This window comes from Aegilops tauschii, chromosome 1 (genome assembly GCF_002575655.3).
Source record: "Aegilops tauschii subsp. strangulata cultivar AL8/78 chromosome 1, Aet v6.0, whole genome shotgun sequence".
NCBI lineage: Eukaryota > Viridiplantae > Streptophyta > Magnoliopsida > Poales > Poaceae > Aegilops > Aegilops tauschii.
The window spans coordinates 495,436,468-495,462,738 of record NC_053035.3 but is presented as its reverse complement, the minus strand read 5'-3'; the positions used below and the strand labels follow the sequence as shown (position 1 = coordinate 495,462,738).

The 26,271-nt window shown below is 41.7% G+C and overlaps 2 protein-coding genes across 2 annotated transcripts; one reads left to right on the top strand and one right to left on the bottom strand.

Moving 5' to 3' along the window:
• Positions 1-872: 872 nt before the first annotated feature.
• LOC109784875 (uncharacterized) lies at positions 873-23,622 on the bottom strand. Its single transcript, XM_020343489.4, has 18 exons — positions 22,788-23,622; positions 21,992-22,367; positions 21,834-21,905; positions 21,697-21,759; positions 20,613-20,798; positions 18,213-18,600; positions 17,061-17,143; positions 15,037-15,747; positions 14,542-14,817; positions 13,531-13,686; positions 5,241-5,617; positions 4,711-5,125; positions 4,303-4,629; positions 3,016-3,826; positions 2,848-2,906; positions 1,943-2,377; positions 1,540-1,578; positions 873-1,452 (listed from the first exon to the last, which is right to left on the bottom strand). The coding sequence occupies exons 1-18, from the start codon at positions 23,489-23,491 to the stop codon at positions 1,261-1,263; spliced, it is 5,670 nt and encodes a 1,889-aa protein (XP_020199078.2). The 5' UTR covers positions 23,492-23,622; the 3' UTR covers positions 873-1,260.
• LOC109784876 (uncharacterized) lies at positions 23,605-26,026 on the top strand. Its single transcript, XM_020343493.3, has 6 exons — positions 23,605-23,628; positions 23,720-23,749; positions 23,931-23,998; positions 24,579-24,599; positions 25,107-25,479; positions 25,664-26,026. Exons 5-6 carry the CDS (start codon positions 25,108-25,110, stop codon positions 25,781-25,783), a joined length of 492 nt encoding a protein of 163 aa, XP_020199082.3. The 5' UTR covers positions 23,605-23,628; positions 23,720-23,749; positions 23,931-23,998; positions 24,579-24,599; position 25,107; the 3' UTR covers positions 25,784-26,026.
• Positions 26,027-26,271: the final 245 nt, after the last annotated feature.

Sequence of the window (26,271 nt, the reverse complement as noted above, 5' to 3'; positions counted from 1 at the left end):
CGAAGTCGGTTTCCTCTTTTTTTTTAAAAAAAATATTCCGCTCAGAAAAACAAAGAAAAGAAATACTAAACGGACTCCAAAAATCCTGAAATAAATTTTCCCCGTCCTCTAAAAATCTACCGGCCAAGGTGAACATTTATTTGGGACTCTAATGCAATTTTGAAAAACGCATATTTTTCCTAATTCAAATAAAATTGCGATAAAACTCCGAATAAAGATCTTATTTGATTTTAATATTAAATCTCCAATATTTCTTTATTTTGAGGAAGTCATTTTATCCCCTTTCTTTTATTTTCATAAAAGAAATATTTGAAGAGAAAATAATTAAAATCAAACGATCCTCTTTTCAAAATTTGAGAAAACTCAAATATGAAAATAACGAAATCCCCAACTCTCTCCGTGGGTCCTTGAGTTGCGTGGAATTTCTAGAATCAAGCCAAAATACAATAAAAATATGATATGTAATGATGATCTAATGCATAACATTCCAAATTGAAAATTTGAAATGTTACAAGGTGTCTCGCTGCTTTCTCCTGCGGATTTGGACGCTAGGCATCTATTAAAAGTTGGTTGCTGGCCGTCCGCCTCCGGCTCCAACACGGCTAATTCTATATTTGTTTCTATCCCAGTCTATTACTCCTTTTTCCAAAAAATAAAAAACACTGCCAAACTCACATTTGTATGTAGGCACATATAAACAGCACGTACGTCCGGCCCACACAATTTAGTACTCGTAGTGGATGCATTTGTATGTAGGCATTATGATGAAATAAACACCCCGTTTCAAAAAAAAAGGATAAATGAGCATCATGTCAAAAGTTCAGGTGTATTCAAGTGATATTCTAAATTTTAAACTATCCACTGTCAATAGGTAATGCAAACATGTTCCATAATAATTTATTCCTTCTAATAAACCAATGTCCATTGTTCTCTCGTCTGTATGCTAAGATTACATCAACATGCTTTCTAAGTCAATTATTATATATATATACAACCTGACTCGTATATACAGATATAATACAGACACAGAATCAATAATTCTAAGTTATCTTGCATATATATGCAGCATAATAATAACTTATTAGGACAAAAATAAAATGACAAGCATAATAATAACTTATTAGGACAAAACTAAAATGACAATACTCCCTCCGATCCATACTAAATCAGCGACAATTAATATGGATCAGTGGGGAGTAGTATATTTTACAAGGGAGGGATGGCACCAATAAATTATAGAACAGGCCATCCACATCTGTCCTACAGCATGAAGGTGCTCATCGGATTAGCGAAGTAGCGCCGCCTTGCAGACTTGAAGCGTTCTTCATATTGACCTTGCTTCAAAAGACCCTGCAGCATGGTCGGAGCACTAGGCACATCTTCATCAAACACCCCAACATGAACATATATGTGTTTGTCAATTGTCAGCTTCCCCAGCAAGGTCCTGCATGTCTGTAGATGGACAGGGTGAACTAGTTACTTACATTTGAATGTTGAATATATAGTACAAACATGGTATAATGTAGCCAACATACATACCTGAGGATTCAGTACATCCATTCGATGGATTACATCCTCCTGGTACATGTAACAGCAGAGCAGAGTAACTTTTAATTCAACAATACTGACAATTATAGGTAGAATCATAGCTCCATATGGAAATGCAAACATCTTTCAGTAACTGATAATATTCAGAACAACTGTGATGGATTTAGAAAACCTTAAATATGAGGGCTTTAAGTGATATCATGATATGAAGTTTAGAGTTGCAACACCCATAAATAAGATCTTCCTACAAGGTTACCTATTTTGAGGTCAATACAAGCGTACTTTCTTCATAACATTAATACGACTGACCCAACAACTCACAAATCCAATTGCATGTATAGAACTTCCCAGCACAAAATAAGCAGGACTAGATAATAATAATTAACACACTCACCTCCGAAATTCCTGGATATTGCATGACATATCCAATAATACGACGGCTTAAACCTTCATAGACAGTGCTATTCACGCTACCGTCGCCGTTTATCCACGGTAATATTGGATGATAAATACGACTTCTGCAAACATGACAGCAAGATGGCCTTTCATCATCTCCAGGACTTTCACTCTGCAAATGAGAGCTTGACTTCCTTCCAAGATCAACAACTGTGACAGTGTGCCCCTCGCCAAGCTTCCTTACAGTTCCATGCAAATTAAGAGGCATCGTCGAGTGCTTCTCTTTCAGTATATTTCTGGTGTCTCCAGTTGATGCCATTTCAGAACCCGGAGCTCGCAAACAGCTGCAATGGCTGTACTCGGCAAGTGTGGTTATATGATACTTTGGCTTATGTAATGAGTCAACAATCTGCACACCATCATATGCATTGACCTGCCATTGACCAAATTCAGACTCCTATATGTTAATTGATGTGCTGGAAATAAAAAATGTAATCTTCAGAATACTTGATCTTCTACAACTTCTACACAATTTTGGCCAATTTTTTACAATCTTATCCTTCCTTAATTGCATCACTAAGTTCTTTCACCATATGCACACCTTAGAGAGGACAAATTGAGGTCAGATGGCATTTTACTTACCTTCTTAGTTCTTGTGGCCAACTACATATTTCGCAATGCTGATGCCAATTTTAAGTGTATAATATTCAATATAGAAGGAAAGGGAATATCACTATCTGTCTTCTGAATTTATGCAGAACTAGAGAAAAGAAACATAAATAGAAGGAAATAAAAGAAAGAAAGTAAAACAATAGAAGTAAATTTTAATCAATCCATCGATAGACAGTAATAAATAATAAAAACAGGTACACCAATCTACTATATACATATTCACAGATCTACCTTAATGGCCAGCTGAAATCTCTCAAGCATATCAACAACCAAACTGATAGATTGCATGCCTGCATGCAGGGGATAAAACCAAATAAATGAATCCTAGCAAAAAAATATGTAGCTTTATGCAAGTTCTACAAAACTACACCGGTTTTTATTCACAAGGATAAAGAGTACCTAGTGGATGCAGTGCCTGTGACATTTCCCTCAGATTAACTCCTTGTTCACCAGTTTGACGAATAATACAAAATGCATTTCTGAACAGGTCAGATGAAAGAACGGTCGGTTCATTTTTATTACAACATAGTGATGGTAACTGTTCGGCATATAATTTCATAGCATCCCAAGGCCATCCTCTATAAGAAGTCTCCAAATGAAATGCAGACAATAAACAGCGACATGAATTCAGATCGTTTAAGTCTGGCAACATGTCACGGCTTTCTACCTGGGAATCAACATCCTTGCTGCCCATTTCCCTAGCTAAAGTAAACATAAGGCATTCTTTATGATGTAACACCTGCATGGGATTGTTTGTTTGAATCCTCTCTTGATTCAAAGCCACTTGGATACCAGGGAAACCTTTATCTCTGCGGCTATCTATATGGGGAAAAGGTTTGTGTCTCTTAGTCCTACTGCTTTCCAACTCTGTACCCTTGCGTTTGTAAGTACAGTCATCCAAATCACTGGTATCCTCGATTGAAGGACTGAAGCTGTTAGGTTCATCAGCCTCACCAACTCCTTCACTTGGCAAGGAAGGTGAAATGAGTAGCTCTCCTGACAACACAAGAGAAAAGACGTGAACAATTTCCCCGCATTGTGGATCTGGATGCAAATAAACTGTACTGTCCACAATATTCTTTTGCTGCCCTACAAGCCATTTCAAAAATTCAGAAGCCTTTTTCCCTGAACCATATGGGAAGGGTGAATAAGAAGCATCAAAGAAGAATTTTCCAGAAAGGGTTACAGGTTTCATTCCATTTCCAGTAACCTGCAAAACAAGGGGTAGTATGTAGAAGTCAGAGACAGTGGTGCAGGAATGTAACCACACACATTTATACTTTGGCTTAACATAGTTCTAGCCATCCACATCAGAACCCAACATCGACATCCACCATAGGCAAGCTTACATTAGTGCGTCTAAGTTGTACAAAGCTAATCTCCTAATGGTGGTTTGTGATAAGACCACGTTTCAGATATATATTATGTTTAATCCTATGAAAGTGCAACCTAAATGTAGAAATAGGCCTCTCACGCAAAAAGAACAATCTTCTTTTTCAACTAACAAAACTCAACATGGCATGTAAGATACTAAGATATTAAATTTTAATGATATTATCAATATATTCGATTTTTCAGATGCAGGTCCCAGCAAGGGGAGCTACTACAGATCAAAACATATAGAGCATAGTGAAGAAATAAATAAAAGAGATTTGATATACTGATGGATAAATTACACATACTAACCAAGAAGTTCTTCCCTCTCAGAAAGGAAAGGGCAGTAAAAATTTCACTCTCTGAATAAAGCTGAAAGGTGGCTTTTAATGCAGCTTGTGCTTCTGAACCCGATAATGAACTGAGAAGAAACACCTTCAGGAGCTCTAATGCATTGGCAATTGCCAAGGATTTGCATACACCTCTTTTATTAATTTCAGCTTTGTTGAGTCTAATGTTGTTTTCATGAACACTGCAGGGAATTGCCATGTTTTTACTTGGATGCATTGAATTGGAACATGTACACAATTCCACATTCTCTGGAGCTATAGTGCTTCTGCTGGTTGGACATTGCATAACCTGATTATTTGATGGTGAAAAGTCAATATTCAATAGTATATATTGGCTGAGGAGAAATATAAAATTACTGACCGGTCATACCTGCTCAGTTGGAATTTCCTCAGCGACATCATCATTCCTCCTTTCATTCTCTGCACTAATCCGATTGGTCTGGCCCATGTTTCCTAGTCGAATGAATTCAAGGATTTCATCAAGTGCATTTCTTATTTCCGGATCATCGAAATTATCCCAATTGAATTGCTCAGAATCTGAATCTGCAGAATTCTCATAACTAGATTTTGATAATTCTTTCGCTTTTGATCTCTTATACCGTATTGCAAGAATGTTGCAGATTCGATTCACAGCTGTTCTTATGTTTGTTTTAGCTCTCAAGGTTGACATCCTTTTACAACATGCAGCTGGTAGAGCTGGAAGATCAGAAATAGAGTTCCAAGCTACACGGGATATTTTTGCTCCACGTCTTGTGCGGTATCTAGTGTATGCCATGAGCAATTTTCTGAAAATAATAATAACAGATCAGGCCCCAGGCATCATGGAAAAATTCAAATCATTATTAAGTGTAACTGAATTCTGTTAATATATAAGAATATGGATGGTCAATCAAGGAATACCTGTCAGATTCGGATGTCCAAAAGAAAATTTTCTTTCCCATGCGTCTGGTGACCCCCTTGTCTTTATTTGTATGCAAGAAAGTACCAACAATGTTGTGTGTGGGAGTGCTGCCAGCTCGATGACGTTGTTCTGGTAGGCCAGTGGGTGATGGAGAGATTTTCTCTGTTATTTCTTCATCCAGAATAGACTTGACTAACCTCTGTGAGGATGATCCACTAGCTAAAACTTTTTGCTTAATAAACTTCATGGCAATCTCATTAGCCGATCTTTTCCTTTTCTGAGAGGTTGATCTAGAATTAGATTTTTGTTGATGTTGTGTATCAGAAATGCTTGCCTGTCCATGAAGCTGTCTATTCTTGGAGGAAGCATAAAGCACCTACATCAGCAAAACAAATCCGTCCAGTGAATGATTATTGAACAGCAACCATACAGATAGTATACAAAACTAAAAATACTACTCAAACGAAAAAGATTAAAACAACTCAGCCAAACAATAATGAAAATGGGATGTTGTTCTTAATTACAAAAGAATGATGTAAGCAGACGTTATAAATAGCTCTTGTATTCTGTTATGGAAGTAACTTATTGTATTGCAAGGCCCATGGGGCAAATATATAGTACAAGACTTGAGGTGCAAGAAAGGAAATATAGCCCCCCTGACGAAAAAAATCAAAACAAATACTAAAAAAATTCAAACAATTCCAAATTTTTTTGTGTGGTAGATAAGTTTATGCGTGAGGTGCGCTCCAAATTTCAACTCATTTGGACATCTGAGAAACTCTCAGCAAAAAAGACAAATTCAGGGTCTGCGAAAAAGTTTACTGTTCACACACTGTTCTGACCCGATTTGTTTTTTTTCTGAGAGCTGCTCAGATGTCCAAATAAGTTGAAATTTGGAGCGAACCTCACGCATACAATTTTCTATCACACAAAAAAAATGGATTTTTTTGAATTTTTTTCGTATTTGTTTTGATTTTTTTTCTGGGCAGGTGCAGATGAGCCTGGGCACCGAATTGGATTTTCGAAATAAGGACTCCTAGACTAATACTAATACTCTTTACCCCCCCCCCCCCTCCCCTCTCAAATCGAAAGTCTGTGCAATAGCATAGCATTTGAAGAAGTGTAACACTAGCGGAAGAAATGATAATCCAAAATCCACGACCAAGTCCCTCAGATCATCCAAATCAACCTTCACGCTAGCCCTGGCCCAGATGGGCTGGGGACAGGCTTCTATCGCAGATTCTGGCACTCGGTTAAACACTTCATCCTTCCCTTTTCTAATGATTTCACCAACCTGCAGGTCGATGTCGAACGCTTCAGCCAGGTTCACATGATCCTTCTGCCTAAGAATGATTCCGCCAGAAGTCCCGACGCTTTCCGCCCTATCTCTCTGCAAAACTGCCCCCTTGCTAAGGCCATCACCACTAGGCTCAAACCCTTAACCGGTTTCATCTCTAGCACAAATATTGCAGAAAACTTTATCTACGCCGCAGACATCCTTAGTGCCTGCCACATCAGAAAGGCCCCCACGATGATTTTCAAGCTCGACTTCTGAAAAGCTTTTTGACTCCATCTGTTGGGACTTCCTGCTGCTCATCCTCACGGCACGGGGTTTCCCATCTACGGGTATCCTGGATCAGGACTCTCCACATCCCCAGCAAAACTGCTATTCCTCTCAATGGTATCCCCGCCAACTGGATCTCTTGCAAGAACGGCCTTCGCCAGGGGCCGCCACCCCCCTACCTCTTTATCATTGTGAAAGACCTGCTGCAACGTATGATCCTGCAGGCTTTCAAACCAAATGATTTCTGCCACGTGATCTACCCTGACCGCGCTCCAACTGTTCTGCAATATGCTGATGACACTCTTATCATCGCTCAGGCCTCGGCCTCGGCCACCACGAATCTAAAATCCATCTTGGATGACTTCGCCTTGGCTACGGGCCTATCCATCAACTCCACAAAACAACTTTCCTTCCCATCCATACCGCGCCGACGTTTGCTCAAAATACCGCACAAATGTTTGGCCGCGACCTTTCCCGCTTTCTCCAGATCCCCCTGTCTCACACTCGCCTCCCCTCATCTGCCTTCGAACAGCTGGTACAACGCTTCCTAAAGTACCTCGCCGGCTGGGCCGCCTGCCTGCTCTCTTGGGGTGGCCGCCTAACCCTAATCTCCACCACACTCGACGCTCTTGCCACTCACTTCATGTCTGTCTTCAAACTCCCTAAGAAAATTATCAAACGTTTAGACACGATTCGCCAGTCCTCCTTTTGGGCTGCCTAGAAAACCTGCTCGGGCACCAAGTGTCTTATCCCTTGGACAAATGCTGCCTTCTCCTAAAATTTGCCTTCAAACTTCTTCAAAAACTAGACTTACCTTGCGCTAGATGGTTCCTTCAACACTACTCGCTTAATTTTTCTCTTACACCCTGAAACCCCTCCTTCCTTTGGAAGATTGTTAAAAACCAGATCCAAAACATTTTCTCAATTTCCTTTGTTTTAATAAACACTGGCACCTCCACCTACTTTTTGTTTGACTCTTGGCTCACCGCTACACCGCTAGCCCAAAAATACCCTAACCTTTTCTCCCACTCCACATACCCCTCCGTTTTAGTCACTGAGGTCGTGCATGATGGCCTACTTGCTACCCTGCGGAACCGCCTAACCCATGCTGCTTCTGCAGAGCTTGTTGTTCTTCTATCTTTGTTGCAAGATGTTGCTACCAGGGACGCTCCCGATGACAAGTTCCTCGCCCATGGCGTCCCGTTTTCCGCGAGGTGCGCCTACTCGCTACTCTCCTCCGCCGAGGTCGACATCCATGACGACACGGATTTGGAGTTCCCAAAGCACCAATCAAGGTCAAGAGTTTTGGCAGGCTTCTCTTTCGGGGTCGACTAAATACCAAGGCGAACCTGCACCACTAAAACATTGCTTCTGACTCTTCCTGCCCGAGGTGTGCCCACCATTTCAAGGATGCCTCTCACCTGGCCATCTCTAGAGGGGAGGCGGCGGCGGGTGTCGATCTGGAGGTGGCGACCTTGAGGAGGAAGACCTACAGGTGGCTGTGTATGTTGGCCGAACAAGGACGAATCGACCAAATCGATCCAATCGGGAATAGATGGATGCGGACCTTCGTGCCTTCCTGGGAGAAGGGAACGAGGCAACGACAGGGATCTAATGTGGAGGTGACTACGAGCTATTGCTCGGATAGGGACCCAAAAAAGTAGATCGAGATTGGATGAGCATGAGTTGCGCTTGTGAAAGAGAAACTTATGGCTCTAATACCAAGTTACAGAAGCAACTTATTGTATTGTAAGGCCTATGGGGCAAATACATAGTATGAAAGACTTGAGGTACAAGAAAGGAAAAGGACTACTAGAACAATACTAATGCGCCTTAACATATTCATATGAGGGCTCTAAGGCCGTATTAGTGTGGCAGAACAATTAGGGTAAGCCTGGAGACATAAAGTGACAATTCAATATCCCAACAGTAATCATCATGCGGTGATGTACATAGGTGGATCACCAGATGGGATTCACACAAGGCGGTTTACCCGGGTTCAGACCCTCATGGTGGAGGTAACACCCTACTCCTGCTTTCGTGTATAGTATATGACCAGCCTCATATGAGAGCTTGGATTTGAGTATAATAGTGAGATCGCAAGGATCATGTAGGTAAGATAGAGTCATTGAGAGAGGACCATAGCCATGCCTTACATATGGGGACAGGGCTAGGGTTCCTGGTTGGTTATGATCTAGCAAGATACTACTAGATCCCTGGGACGATAGTCTTTTCGTCAAGTTGGTGATATACCCCTAGTGTACGTCGTCCGCTGGGTGGCGGGCTTGGGCCGCCTCGTGGCCTTATGGGCCGAGTCCCGGCCTGCTTGTACACCCAAGGCCATGGCACCACCAGCAACCCCCGAATCCGAATTGAGTGCGCCTTCTTGGATTACATAGTGAGGTCTTGATGGACTCCTGGAACTGCTGGAAAAAAATTAGACCCAGTAGCATTCACCCGAAGGACAGGAACAATGGGATCAGCTGGGTGCGGGCACCCAAAGGTGAGGCCAGCAACGTGCATGTAGGACATGCTCGGCAGCCAAATCCTTTGCCTTGTCGTAGTTGTACCAAGGGCCGACCCATAACGAGCCGACCGCTCTATGCAACAAAGAGCGCCCGGCCCGGTCAAGCTTGGCCGAGGCCACACAGGAAGAGTGAAGCGCCGCAAATCCTTAATGAGGTCATCACTGATGTCATGACTGGTCGGGGTCAAGTCCGGTTCAACTGTCGCCGAGGAAAAGATGGCTGAATCCATAGGCTCGGGTCATCGTAGCTCAAAAGGGGACGCAAAGTGGCACGAGCCCCAGGTAGCCCATGTTCCATCACCTGGCACATTAAATGCGCGTAGACGACATAATGGATGTATGGAGAAGAAGCGGGAAGCAAAGAAGAAAAGGAGGCTTGCACTGTTGCTGTTGGCTATTGCTTTGGTGCCAGCTGCTGCATCCGTTGTTGTTGCTGTTGATTGGAGAGGGGAAGGTGGACCAATTGGAGCAGGTGGTGCAGCTAGGAGCAAAAGAGGTCTAGGCTGTCATGGGAAGCGAGGGCGGAGCTACTGCGTCAAGGCGCGTGAAGGCAACTACGGGTTGTGGTCGCGTCGAGGGGGAGTCAGTGCGGCTGGGAGAAGACCATGACCTAAAGAGGACGCATGTGTCGTGCAATTATGAGATGCGCGAGGTAGAGGAGATGACGACGAATGGCATTGGTTTGCTATGCACATGTGCAGCAAGTATGTCGCAGCAGGCGTGTGCTTTGTTGCTTTCCCTTGGCGAAGTGATCCAGTAGAGGATACCAGTGAGAACAAATAGCATGATAGCGAGGAGGATACTAGTCTTCGAAAGTTGGCTCATTTTATCTGTACAAATGAGGACACCACTGAAAAGGCCAAAATTGCTGCTCACAAAACTGATTCGGAGTGGGTTCTAGACTCTGGTGCTTCTAAACATGTTGCAAGCGACTTCAAGGAATCTGAGTCATATGATCAGCTCACTCCCTCTCGAAGTAACACTATGTACTGTTGACAGGACATGGTAGCCTATTAAGGGTATTTTGGGACAATTCAATGTACACCTATTAAGTTATCTTCAATCCTACATGTGCCAGCTTTCCCGGTGAATCTGTTGTCTATGAGTGCTCTGATTGACCAGGTGTGTTGCACGGCAGTTGACAGAGGAATGTGCTTGATTGAGGACAGGCCGACTGGAAGGAGGATTGGGACTGGAATAAGGCGTAGGGGACTCGCATGGACCGTGATGGGCTTGGTCAGATGGGCAGCCCAATGTTTGCGGCAATTGTGTAAGAAAGAGAGTGGCGATGAAACATCGCTTCGGGATGGGTGTATAAGTTGTTTCCTGATGTAATGCATGGAGTAGATAAGAACAAGCTGAAATGTGATGGGTGTGAGTTTGCGAAACACACGAGGACATCTTATGTGAGTAAGGGACTTAGAAGTATATCCCCATTCATGTTTGTTCACTCGGATGTGTTGACAAGTCCTGTGGCGTCGGTTAGTGGTGGAAAGTATTTTGTAACCTTTATTACTGCCAAACACGTATGACATGGATCTATTTGATGTGTCACAAGGATGAAACTTTCCATGTTTCAAGACTTTCCATGGCTATGTCAAAAATCACTTGAATGTTCAGGTACAAGTGATAAGAAGTGACAATGGTACTGAGTATGTGAACAAAGTGTTTGGGCTTTCTTATCAAAGCAAGGGATTTTTCACCAAACCTCATGTTCAAACACTCCTCAAAATAGAGTGGCAGAAAGGAAGAATCGATGTATTCTAGAGGTTGCTGGATCATTGATGTTTACTATGAATGTGCTGAAATTCTTGTGGAGTGAAGTTGTGATGACTGACATACCTGATCAGTCGCAGAATACTGGGTATGAAGTCACCTTTTGAGTTACTTTTGGGAAAGAATGATTTCGTCAGGGATCACAAGCCAACTGCTAAAGGTGTATTCGCAGAGGCGAGGTGATTCACAAGCCAACTGCTAAAGGTGTATTGAGGCGAGGTGATGGTGTTGCATGTCAGGGGGAGCAATTAGATCAGCCACAGACCGAACAACAATAGGGTAGTACTCGTGTGATTTCAATCTCCTCTGATGGGATCAGGCTGAACTCGCTACAGAACGGTTAATAGATGAGAAAATTGCTTTGAGGAGAATTACTTGAACAACAGCAGGGATACCAGAGAAACGGTATGGGTTCGATGCAAATGATATTGGAAATTATGTCTCCTATGAAGCATTATATCCTACCTACAAAGCATTTGTTGCTTCGCTTCAATTGGTGTCTCCTCCAACTGATCGGAAGACAGCAAAAGCGGATCCAAAGTGGCGAGCAGCTATGATAGAGGAGCTGGACGCATTGAGTAAGAACAAGATATGGGTACTAACATCTCTTCCAACAGGAAAGAAGACAGTCAGTTGCAAGTGGGTATACACTGTGAAGCGGAATGCAGAAGGAAAGATTGAAAGGTACAAAGAAAGGCTTGTGGCGAGGGGGTAGAGCAAGACCTACGGCATTGACTATGATAAGACTTGCTCCAGTAGCAAAGATGAACACAGTGAGGATTATGATCTCCTGTGCAGCAAATTTCGGGTGGTCTTTACATCAACTTGATGTGAAGAATGCTTTCTTGCATGGGGCCTGCAGGAGGAGGTCAACATGAAGATCCCACCTAGGTTCTCTACTTCACATACTGCTGACAAGGTATGCAGGTTAAAGAAAGCTCTTTATAGTCTGAAACAGTCTCCAAGAGCATGCTTCGACAAGTTCAAACATGTTGTATGTAATATGGGTATGGGCACTGTAATGGTGATCATACACTGTTCTACAGACATGAAAAGAGGAAAAACACTATACTTCATGTATATGTGAATGATATTATTATCATAGGGCAAAGAGGTGGCGGCTGGAAGAGTCTTTGGGTAAGGCCTTTAAAGTCAAAGATCTTGGCCGACTCAAATACTTCTTGGGGAAAGAGGTGGCCACGTCTGAGGGATTGCGCTATCTCAGATGAAGTATACTTTAGATCTCCTAAGCGATGTAGGAATGATAGGATGTCGGGCAGCATCAACTCCAATTGATCAAAACCACAAAGTACTCACTCAGGAGAGCCAGTGAATAAGGAGAGATATCACAGATTAGTTGGGAGGTTGTTGTACACATCATACACACCCTAACATTGCCTTTACAGTAAGTGTGGTAAGCAGATATATGTAAGGGGGTATATGCATGAACCTAAGAGTGATCATACAGAATTCGGAGGTGCTTGAACGGAACTCCAAGAAGGGGACTATTATTTTTTGAGTAACACATGCATCTCGTGGTTGATGGATATTGTGATGCGGATCGGGCAAGTTGCCTAGAGGATCATAGATCAACTTCGGGATTTTGTGTCTTTGTTGGTGGGAACTTAGTATCATGCAGACGTAAGAATCCGATTGTTGTGTCTAGGACGACTGCCGAGGCCGAATATAGAGCTATGGCTCAATGGCTAAGTGAGATGTTGTGGGCCACAAATTTATTAAAAGAATTGAAGATATTGAAGACTAATTGTATGAATGTGTGGTATGATAACCAATCAGCAATCAACATATCACACAATCCAATGCAGCATAATAGAATCAAACTTGACGCTGGGATCATCCAGATTGAGCATGTGAATTCTCGGTAGCAGATTGCAGACTGCTTGACTAAAGGATTGGGAACTAAAAAAATGCAATCTGGCATGTGACAAGATGGGAATGATAGATATCTATCACCCCTCTAAAGGGAGGTGTTGGATGAGGGGCCAATGTATTGCTAAAGTGGCCTGAGCCCATTGTGACTGACCTAATAGAAGAGGAGGACGGGGCAGTGGCAAGGAGCTCGACCAGAAGGGAGAGAGAGCCTCTCCCGCACTGCACAGCCGCCTGACCTGTCGACAAGGTACGCCCCTCCTGTGCTCAACACATAACGATGACACTGGGAACATACTTGAGGTTCACTGCTGAAACACTAAGCATTCCCATATTTTGGGTTGAGGTTTTATTGATTCTTTAGCAGATTTCTGTTTACCCTTTTCTTAATATACTTTGCATGTGTCTTTGTTAATTTTTCATTTGATAGGTCAAGAAAAAGCATTAGTACAGAAGTTGAATAGACATGGTAAAAAAAAAGGGTAATCCATACGAATCTCCAAATGGAAATGGGCGACCTTCAAACACATACCTGCTGCACAGAGAGATTCAAATCCTTTGCAATTATACAGCAAACTTTGTGAGGAAGTATCCCCTTCTCGTTTTCATTCATGAGACGCGTTTGTAATTCCAGACGTTGTTTGGTAGTCATTACTCTTACTGAACTCCATGACCGTACATGAGAAACCTACAAGGACAGTATCATATAAGAACTTCTACAGATGAAAATCGCAAGTTCACAGCTCAGGCCTGACAGATCTCAATAATCTTGCAAAATAGCCAATGCCAACCAATATTGCTTACAGTGGGTATAATTGTTGAGCCCGTAAAAAACAGCAGGATTAACTACTGGAAAAAAAGTTCAACAAACAATAACATGCTTGCAGCTGAAAATATATGTACCTAAAAGATACTACAAACAATAAATAGTGAATACCAGCAGTAGTCACAAATGGTATTCAAGATACATGCAACTAGCCAACTAAGATTTCAATGGCTATATCGGGCAGCAGCACTGCAGGAGACAATCATGAGTAAAACTGAAATAGTGAATACCAGCAGTAGTCACAAATGGTATTGAAGTCATAGAGAGATAGCAATAGTCAAATACCACAATTATGAAATGATAAGGATGCAAGCCAGCTCGGCCCATCCAAATACAGCATGCACATTTTACCAGAGAGGATCTTATGTGATGGAATAGTTTACGACAAGAGAATGAAATGAAGGTTAGCGTAAAAAAAACACTGGCCAGTTTAGCCAATAAAAAAAAACACAGAATAATCATATACTCCCTCTGTTCCTAAATATAAGACCTTTTAGAGATTTCACTATGGACTACATACGGATGTATATAGACAAACTTTAGAGTGTAGATTCACTCATTTTGCTCCGTATGTAGTCTATAGTGGAATCTCTAAAAGGTCATATATGTAGGAACGGAGGGAGCAGTACACAATTATGAAAACGCAAAACTACATGTCTGTAAATGCATAGCCGCAAAAGATCTTCAGGAGTGAGGAGTGAGCGTAGAACACACTACCTCAGGTACGCAATTACCAGGGAAGGCACTTGGCTCAGCTGAACCAGCTGTTAGATAACAGTACTTTAATGTTTCCCAGTAAGCATCGACAGATTCCTGCTTTGAGAGCACAAAATCATGCCGAAATTTTGGACGATGGTTCACACTGACGTGTGATGACTGAACAATGCTTGGTGTTGGTTCTTCAATGTAAGGCCTGAGCTCCAGCGAATATGTAGGGATATCCCCTGATCGCATATCAGAATCCTCTACATGATTGCTTACAAGTTCAATCAACTAGCAAACACAAATAAACAAATGGTCACTGTTGCGCTCGCCAGTCCAGATATCATGCAAGCTGACTTGCATTAAACATGAAGAGGAATTGCTATAACAGAAGAAACATCAGCCAAATGTCAACCTAATAAACCCAGCTTTGTGATGTTAGTTTTAAGAACACACTTAAAATTTGAGATTCTCGCAATACTAATTGAAAATAGAAAAGGCAAATATTACCTTGAGCCTATTTAAAATAGTTATTAAGCGTGAGAGGCGGCCCTTGGCATGAGTGCCCATGAGCTGACTGTATACGCCGATAGGAATCTCTGAAAGTGTTTTCCCACTACACTTAGTTACAGTGCTGCTGTCAATCTTTGCTGATCCCACAACTTGTAGAAAGAGTTCAAGAGGCATTTCTTTTATAGCTGCTGTGATTGAAAACTGACATGATTGATTAAGGTTCTTGTCATGCTGCCCTTCTTTGGCACAATCAAGATTTGGCAAACCACTAACATATTCCCATAGAAATTTATGTAACAGCTTTGCCCGAATCATCTTTGCACCTATGAATCCATTGGCATGAATAGCTTCTGATATTGGTAATTTTTTAACTTTGGCTCGGCGTTGAACCTTCAATCCATGTATGGCAAGCGTATGCTTTTGCTTCAATTTAGCAGCTGCACCTGAACGCCTTTGAGAATCAAAGTTCCTTAGTCTGTTCCTAATTTGATCCATGAGTTCCGGTGACATGACCTTGACAGAAGGATTCAGTATCACATCAATGGAACGACTGCCAGTGTAGTCTGTAACAAGAGGGGCATTAACTTTGATACGCTTTAGCTGAAGCTTATTCAAAGTGCGAATCAATGTCTTCCTGTCCATTATTTTTCCATTTTCCTTTTTCTCTAACCATTTACGTAACTCCACCATCAGTACAAAATTCTTTTTCTGCACAGGGAAACAGGAAGGTGCTACATAAGATGCGGACAGATATGCAAAGGGTGTACATACACAGGGAATGAATATGATACGCGCACACGCACATATTGCTTCTCGCAATTCTGATTATAATAAAACTACAGATTATTCTCTTGCATCTGCACCAGTATGATAGGCTGTGCCTACCTCTATGTATCCTTCATTGGAGCGACAAAATTAAACAAAACTGTTAATCCAGTTTCACTCAAATGAAGAACATGAAACAGAGAACTAAACATCACTGCAACAAAGCTGTCACACTCAAGAAAATTGGAGGGTACTGTAAGGATACATGCCTAGGGAATATAGAACCTACAATCTGAACCTGCAGACCATTTAACCTAAAAAAAGATTTAAAAAATAATAGTGTGTAACTGACCCTTAAATAAGTTATTTTGGATTATTAAAATCCCCAGAAATCATGTTATCATGTATAAATATCACCTATAACTCTATTTTCATCATTCTATTGCAAATTCCTTGTGTCTGTCATCAAATCTTGACATATTAGCAGCCATAGAACTGTCCCAACCATGACACATGGACGTACTAGGGGCGCATTGCCAACACCAACAGTAAAATAGTGAAGAGGGAGGCTATAGATGACGAAAGCAGAGATGACAGAACAAGACACCTGGTGCATCCCATGTGTTCATGGCTGCAGATGTGCCACAGTTTCATGAGACTCACAACTCATAGCAAGATGAGAAAAACTAACAGTATTTGTATAGGAAAATAAGTTATAGGGGTGTCAAAGACCCATAAAAAGCTTGTCTAACAGATTTATGTTTCAAATGATTGGTGCTGAAAGTGAATAAGCGACTGGAGTCCTATATAGAAGGTACAAATTGCACAAAGTAACACTTACAAAGTATGTCAAGTGCTCCTATAAAGTGGAGGAATTTCTAGACAGCCTTACCCTTGCATAATAATTCTGCAAGGAGGCTGGTTCGAACCAAGGACCTCCAGGCCACAAGTGGAGAGACTCTACCACTGCACCAGGCCCGCCCTTCAGGAAATGCGCAAATTCCACCGACATTTATATAAGTGCATCTAACGCATGCACAGACAATGCGATTTGAAGTATATGTAACAGGGCACAGACAAATCCATGATCCTATAAAGTTTGTCAACCAATAGCAAACTTTCGAGTCAATGTCATAAGACAAATCAAGCTCACAAAAAGTCAAGGACATCTAGAAAAAGAACGATTCCCAGCACATCAGTAACGATGGCAGATGGTTCATACAAAAAGATTAATTAACAAATACTCAGCAACCAACCTCTAATATGTGAAGAATCCTTTTCTGTCTCCCATCATCAGAAGTTGACAAGGGCCAGTGACGCCTCTTGCTCTGAAAGGCAACTTTATGTAGAAGAAAAATAAAAATAGGATCACTTCAATTGAGATAGCAGTACTCTTTTTCTTTGTAAGCAAATACAGTACTGGAGAGCCCTACTCTGCTACATATACATTTATATTATATAAAGAAAGGGAATAAACAGCCTGTGCAAGGGAAAAAAGGATAAAAAACAGAAGAAATAAAACTTAACAAAAGTTTATAAGTCGCTGCAACTAAACCTATATTTTCTTTCACAATGACTGTGTTGGTGAAAAAACTAAAGAGTCTAAATACATAAAAGAAGTCATGTAAATTCACAATTGAAATTACTTTTGTTCATAACAACAACAGCAACAACTAAGCCTTTAGTCCCAAACAAGTTGGGGTAGGCTAGAGCTGAAACACATAAGATCTCGAAACAAACTCATGGCTCTGGCACATGGATAGCTAACTTGCACGCACCCCTGTCCATGGCTAATTCTTTGGTGATATTCCAGTCCTTCAGATCTCTCTTTACGGACTCCTCCCATGTCCAGTTTGGTCTACCCCGATCTCTCTTGACATTATCAGCACGCTTTAACCAACCGTTCATACGATCATTGCATCAAATTATTAAAGAAATTATAAAAGAGTTAACTGCTAAAGTTACAGTTTCTTAGACTGTGCCAAGTCAAACCACGCATTACCAGAACCAATAAAGGAACCACATACAGATAAATAAAACTTCAGAGATAAATCAAAACAAGTAAACAAAATCAAGCGGAGCAGTATGTTGAACAATAATAATTGAAAGAAATATTACATCTGACATGCGTATAAAGACTTGTTTTTAGCTATGATCTGCCGTGAGCCCCCTCAACAGAATGTGCAGGGTTTGAAAATAGATCATACTACCTAATTGCATAGTTACCTGAGTGGAATTATGAAGCCATTTGGATATATGGGTGCTCAAAAGTCAAGGCCAAATTAAGTCTAGTTTCAGGCGGCACAAATACCACAAGCTCTTACAGCAGCATGGCAATTCCCAAAGAGGTATTGAGCACAGCATTTACAGAAAAGTATAGGAATTCACAGGAATTTGGATTGCCGTACCTTGTTCAACTTGAGAAACTCCGACAGAAGCTTCATGGTTATTCGGGAGATGATGTACAGGTACGACTGGTTTTTCACAACAATCTTCTTCAAACAAGAGTTTGTCATCAACAAATGAATCGTCCTGTGGGCTAAGATAATCTGATTCTTTAGATGGAATAGAAAACCACAAATCGGGGCGATGGTCATGATCATCTAGCGCATCACAATTCTGCAAAGCAGTATTTGCTTTGTGCAGTGTGAAGTTTTCTGAAGTCCAAAATCGGTATTGTGTTGTTTTATCTATGACTTCGCCCTGCGAAGCCAAATTGTATTTTTTAACCATTAAAGACACTCTTCTACCAAGCTCTTTTGGATTGCTGTGCTTGCCACCAAGACGTCTGCCAAGCTGGTTGGAAGTGTAATGAGAACATGTGTTACTAATTTCAACAAATAAAGAAAACTAACAACATGAGATAAACAATGTTTCTTATTACACTAGCAACTTGCGTTTGCGAATTGCGATGGATCTTAAATAAATACACTGCAAGTCACAGATGCTCAAAAAATAATTCTCTTCTCGTTGAAAAAAAGGATGCATAGTACAGAAAACAACAATCAACTTTATATAATAACTATCTTCATTCCAGAGAGTTTTGTTCTATTTTTGTTAAAGATTAGAGTCAAGAATGATAATGCAATGGCAAGAATTTCATGTCTTGATCACATTTAAGTTGACCAATCAATAAATTCGAACGTATTAATGCCATTGAAGCTAAAAAAAGTAATTGTGATGCTAGAGATGAGCCAGGTACAGCCCAGAAGGAAGGATGGGATGCAAATATGCCAGTGAGACACCTGCTCACATGAAACGATATCAAAAATTCTACCAGAAACGATTCAGGGCTAGAACTGGCTAACATCTTGTGATAATCTGCACTCAATAGACTGTATTGTAGAACTGGCTAATATTATGTGATAAGCTTGGCCGTGTAATATAAGGTAGAGAAAATAATGATAGCTCAGATTATAAACTAATGTCATTTTCTACTACAGAAAAATAGTTTTTCTTTCTTTTGAGTCCTCTGTGTTTCAGATACAAACCACACTCACACACTATACAACCTACGTGTCTCAAAAGGCCGATGGCCGCATCACAGTGCCATTGTGGCTCATACATAGTAAGGCTTGAGAACTATTTCTGGAATTTAAACCCTGGTGAGATGCCCAAGTCATCCCTGGCGCTGGTGTTGGTATTGGTGCTGGTGTGCTGTATGCTGAGCTTTTGGATGGAAACATGTACACAAGTGTGTCACTTCTAGAATGTTTAAAAACAATTACATCATAAACAACTGCACATGTGTATATGTAAGAACTACGCGGATGTGTTGCGTGAAGATACTTATTATATAAAGCAGGTGCAGAGAACCAGAGACATGGACACTAATGGTGCGTCGACAAGGGAGTTGTGTTCATAGGACAAGGAAGACGAGGGAGCCCTGGTGTGCTGCGGCCATCGTTAAGCTCCCAACCCTTGAAGAACAACCGCTGTGACGCTATGGAGAGGAACCTCGCTTGGATTGCTGCACGCCATGGTGAGGTCCTACTCTGACTCCAGGTACCAGTTCACAGAGTTGCCTTGGCAGCCCCTGCTCTGGCACAAGATCTGCCTGCTCTGCTCTGCTCCAGGCTAAGTAGAGCAAGCAGTTGAGTTCGATGGGGTTGACGACTTCTCCGTGACTATTGATGGCAATTTGTTAGCAACGATAGGCCAAAAAGGAAATACTGTGGAATCTGCCTAACTTAATTACCTTACAGGCAGGTTGGTTTTTCTATAAAAACCAGTAGAAACCATGGACAAACAGTATACACCACCGTGGCAGTCCACATGACGCCTCAACCACTATGCACTATTGATGTTGGACCCTCAACCTACCGCCACACCCAGTCGTCACTGTTGCTAGTGTGAGACTGATCACAGCCACTGAACCCGTAGAGAAGGACCTCACATGGCAACGAAGACGACCTATGATCTGGTGGTGGCAGCTATGACTCACAAACCACTATTTGTCCAAGGGAGATAGAACTTGGTAAGTGTTTATTTATTTCGTCAGGAGATATTATTTCATTTTGTCAGACAGTTTTATGGAGATAAAAGGGAGAGGATTAAGATTACTGCTGTCCTCCAGGTTGCTAAATTAAATAACCAGCTGCGGAAACACCTATATCTTTTAAAACAAATATAATATTTTCTACCTGGATGCAAACAGCTACGACAAGTTAGGTGAAGAATATGCATCACTGAAGTGAAGCTCTGAAAACAAGAATATGAAGGTGCTCTTGATGTTATGAAGTTAGCATGCAATTCAAGAAAGAACGCTACACACCACAATTGCCCTGCTGAAAGTTTCAGAGAGGTACCTCAACAAGAGTTGCACCTTTTGGCCCTTGAGCATGGATCATATCGTATATGCAGTTGTCCAATGGAAGCTCCATGAGTTGATCCGTTGCCAGGCATTTCATGCCAAGTTTGTAGTTTAAAGCTGTACTTTTAGGCTTAAACTCATCTGAATTAAATTTCTTCAGAAGGAGCAAGCAGCCAACAACCTGGAAAAAGGAATGATTTACACAGCTTGTAGGTTGAACGAAGAATGCAACTGCGTAAATGATTGAAGCTCGAACGGTGCACTGCAGACTGAATTAACAGTGTCACTACATGCCTGACAGATTTTGTTAGCCCTTCCATAGCAGTTTCAAAAGAAGCTATTGCATACGTAGTTCCAGTCCCCAAATAGGTCAGATCATTGAATGGAACTGCTACGATCCTTGAGATAACGTGTGGGCATGCTACCCATGGTTTCTCTTTTTTACTTCAATGCGAGTAATTTTTCAATTCATGCTTTCCTATCTCATGGAAATCTCTAGTCTGGCCTTTCCCGTCTTTAAATTGGACTGTTTTATCTGGACTCTCGGGTCTCAGTTATGTCAACTTACACTCTGCTTCAGATTATTATAGTGGAAAACAGAACTGTGGCCATATCATCCTTGTGAAAAAGAAAATCACCAGCGTACTGAATCATCATTATGGTACAGTAAATCAGTAACTAGCGTTTATTTTTTTCGTTTATTTTTTTATAAAAAAACTAGACCAACAGGGGAGGAGCCCTGCAGATTTCTAATTACGAAAGAAAAGTGTGAGACCCACGTTCGAACCCACGAATTAAATCTCGCTCACAGGGTTCGAACCTGTGCCAGCTGGGACGCACAGTTGCGCTCCAACCACTGGGCTCTTAGCCCATCCACAGTAACTAGCATTTATGAAGGATAAAAAGTTTAAATTCCTGCATTGCTTTTATTAATAAAGGTTATTATGTCAATTTCTTTAATTCTCATCCTTAACAAGAAGCACCATGAACCAGAAGAATTAAGCCAAAAAACGTTAGGAAATGGTATGAGATAATAACACCAAATGATCAGAGAACAAAGGGGCAAGGTCAAACATCACCTTATTGTCAACTTTGGCACTGATTTTTTCAACAAGCTGTGCATCTAAAAGCCTACACAGTACCTAAGAAAAGGGTGTCTCAGTAGAATCCAGGAGTACAGAGAACATATGCAACAAGTGATTCCACGAATACCTACATTTCTCCATGCCCTGTGCCCACGTGGCTTGCTGTAACCAAGATCCTTTTTTATATCTGAAATAGCAAGAACCTACACATACATGGAAAATAGTTGCGCCGAGTTAGAAAAATGAAAACAAAAGGTAACATACAAACAAAAGGAAGAGAAGAGTCGACCTTTCCGCTAGCTTCTTCAAGTTTGTCACATATGGCTTTCATTGCTGGAAGATAATCCTGAATAGAAACATGGCTCTTGTGGTCTACACCAAGGATCTCATCTTCTTGTAAAGCGTCTACATTTGTAATCTCTGTTCTTTGATGTGAGTTCATATTCAATCCTTTAGCATATCTTGAGAGATACAGTAAATTGGTACTGCCGACAAGACTTTTCCCTGAATCATCTTCACACTGACCCCCAATGCCATTAGACTTTACGATTGCTTGCTTTCCAGAAATTAACCCCTGCGACTGAAGGGTCTTGACAACAAAATAGAACTTGTTTGGTTCTATGTGGAACCTCTTCGACAGAGTCCTTTGCGCAACGCCGGAAGTCCTATGACAAATACAAGTTATTAACTACGCACAGCATTATCAAAGGCATTACTGTATTTTCTTTACCAATGCACATATGTATTTTTGAATAAAAAGGTACACGATATGGCCGACACTGCAAGAAAGGGATAACAGGTAGTAATTCCCTTCCAGAAGTTGATTATAGTACTAGTGTGCACAAAACTGGAATGAACATAGGCAGGGTGTCAGTAAACACACTTTGGCAATGCCATATTGATTCCCACATGGCCTGCACATGGTGGTCATACTTAAAAGAAATAAATCTTATAAGCTTCCTAAACCAGTAAGAGTGAGCCAATGTGGGCCTGAAACATCAAGCTCAACTTCTCCTTTGAGTAAATTATAAAAGAACCATGTGGCATTTATAAATTACTTAATTAATTAACTGCCAAATTCCCACCTGCTTGCTGCGACATGCTCCAGCGTCTTCCTCTGGTTGTCGCTGAGCTTGGAACCGGAGCACCGGTGGTCGTAGATCCCGAGGAAGTTGTCCCCCAGGGCCGGGCTGGCGACCAGCCGGGCGCCGCGCCGCTCGGCCGCCTCCACGTCCTTCTCCGGGGAGCGGACGAGCGCCCCCTCCTCGCCCTCCATGAGGCTGATGACGGGGAGGGCGAGGAGGCGGGCGAAGAGGACGCGCCTGACGGGCAGGCCGGGGGGGAGGCCGGCCGCCCGGAACGCGCCGGAGAGCGCCGCCCAGAGGTCGGCCACCGGGAGGCCCAGGGAGAGGCGGGCGCACACCTCCTCCACCGCCGCCGAGACGAGCGCGTCCATTGCCCGCGAATCGAACGCGGAGCAGAACGGGGACCTTATCGTCGGCGTCGGGCGGACTAGCAGCCGGAGAGGGGGGAGGATAGAGACTGCATTGCCTGGAGGTGGAGGGAGAGAGAACCGGAGCGCGCGGCCGGCGGAGGACGGGCGACTGGCGGCGGCGGTGCCTTTGCCCTTGTGAGGTTCTTTTTTTCCCTTACAGCGTGTTTGTTTGGGGGAAGTTAGAGGTGGGGAATGGGAGTTGGAGGCCCGTGGGACTTCACTTCCCTTGATTGGGTCAGGGACATGGGAGTTAAGAGAGGCAGGGGAAAGGGAGTTCGGAGGCCCAACTCCCATCAGACTCTTCCCTGGGGGGACCCTAGTAATTCAGCGTGGGAGTGGGAATTGAGGTTAAAAAAAAAAGAGACCGCGAGCTGTTCCTCACGTCCCGCGGCGGAAGGGGATAAAGGCACGAAAATTCTAGAGAAAGCGCGGTAAAATCCTACCTGATTACCCCTCTTTAGCAGCGGAGCCATTCTTCCTCCAAACAAATCTTCGACCCACTAATTTCTCCTCATTCTGCAGAGATGGCGGCACGCACGAACAGGAGCTAAGGTAGCCCTATTCTTCATCTTTGCATCTTGAATTCGTAGAAATTTTCCTGCCAATCCAACCTTGTTTCGTTCACATCTAGTTGTATCCCATCTGATTTTGCAACAAAATTGGATTCCTTGCTTTTCCCTTCACAAACTGATGTAGATCTATTCTTCTTTCTATTTTTTCTCCTGCTTCACAGGTCGCAGATTTGTCTCAGCACTTCGTTCCCCTTTTCTATCAGGAGCAAGAGAAACCAAAAGGCTGCAGGTGGGAAGTAATCCTTCATTTTGCATCTCATTTGTTCCCTTGTTTGATTCGTACGGGAAAGTGTAGAGAGGTCTCTGTCTTACATAGTAAGTTCTGGCCTTTTTAGAAGCATAGGTGGGACATGGATGGGTATAATTAGTGGATGAAATCTCTTGTACTTGTACAATTTTTTATGTTATTCTTCAGCTGCTGTTGTAGATCATCGCTGGCTTGCCGTTGTGGCTGCTACTTGCACATGTATATAACCAAGATTGTTCAGGATGTTTGCTTCAGGCTCCTGTACTTTCTAAGTACAGTTTTAAATACACAATTAAGTGCCAACTGACAACTGTTAGTGGCATATGCATAGGCATATTTTACCGAACATATATGCATGTTTCATCGACACATATTTTATATACACATGTACACACAAACAAATCTTGATAGCTGATGCAGATTAGATGTCTTTTAAGTCCCAGCTTATATGATTCTTGTAGCTTTTCCCCACCTATTCCCTTTCTAGTTTCGTTTTTCCCCCTGATCATGTCTTGTTTGATTAAGTCATACGGTACTCATTATTTTACTTTATCTTCTACAGATCTCAAGCAAAGAACAAGAGGTATGGCTGAACTTATTCTTTTGTAACTGTAGAAATATGTTCAGATTTATCTGTCTGGCTCTATCTTTGTCCTGCTTAGCATCTGAATTTTATCAGTAATACACTAGAAAATGAGTGTAAATAGTTTGTGCATAAATTCTAATACAAACGGATATGATAGACGAAATTAACACTCTTGCTTGCGGCTGCTTGCTGTAGTGGTTGCGCACCTGATTGGTACTACACAGGTTCATGACAAGGTTAAACTTATGTGACTGCTTCCTTGCTTCCTGCTGCGCTACATTTGAAATAATGTGAAATTCCTACAACCTGCACTTTGAAAGATCTGCATCTTTATTATCTATAAAACTGTTTATATTTCAGTCTGAAGAGTACATGTGAACTGAAAAAAGAGTAGTTTAATTCATGTTAATGCTGCACCTTATGCTCTTGTACATCAGTATAGTATAGCATTATGTAATAAGCATCCATTTGATTCATGTATTCGATTGCCTTATATAAATACAGAATGGAGGGGGATTTGATCCATATCAAAATGCATCATGGGGGTACATTTTCAATGGAAGGACCACTTACTTATGATGGTGGCGAAGTGTCTATTTTTCGAGACTGTGACAGTGAGCGTACATCGTATTTTCGTCTAGTTCGCATGGCTAAAGACGTAGGTTTCAAGGATGGTGATGAGTTATATTATACAGTCCCTGGTTGTAGCCTTGACGAAGGAATTGATTTAATTCATGATGACAATTCAGTCGTTAAGATGTTGAACTTCGCAAAGAAACACAACTTTGCAAACATCTATCTTAAACATAAAGACCATGAAAATATGTCTGCTGATCCAAGATCTGGTCTGCGCACTAATCAGAAACTTCCAGCAGAGGTACTTTACATAAAAACAAGTTACTTTTATCCATGCATTATTTTTCTTTGCTGCTGATGTGTGACTTTCTGGTTGCTTGTTGCTTGGCTGTGTGTGATTGCTTATACATATGTGTGGCATTTAATCTATTGTACCTTATTTCTATAGCTGATTGTGTGGCACTCTTATATAATTTTGTTCACAGACATGGCATGTCCACCAACAAACCGGGAAACATAATCTTATGGCACACAATGAGGCAACGAAGAGTGAAAATACTCATACTTTTATATCTGTTGGTGCAAATCTTCATGATGTTACTTAGAAGGAGTCGATATAGGATGAGACGGGGGTGCTGTGTTTGGTTGCTTTTTTTTAGGATATTATTCCCGGCCAGACTAGGATTTGGCCCGGCCCGGCGTAGCTGAAGACATTGTTGATTTGTTGCAAACGTCCCTCCTACCTTTTTTTGCAGGTTGCGACAATTGGTACAGTGCATGTACAGTGCGTCATTTATCGCAACATGAGTTTTTTTATATTTTTTTATTTACAAGTTTTATCTTTTATACCATGCGTTCGAATCCGAACCGTTTTCAGCATTGGATTCTTGTGTCGAGATCTTTGAAACTAGATCTCATGTTAATAGGTTTTGATAAAAAAATTAAAAAAAACAGAAAGAAAATAAAATGAGTCGGAAGCATGGTTTTATTTTCCTAACACATGTCTACTTTTTTAGTATATAATATACATTTGTGTTTACATGTGAAAAAATTTATTTGATGCACATTGAATTTCTTTAAACACACGATGTGT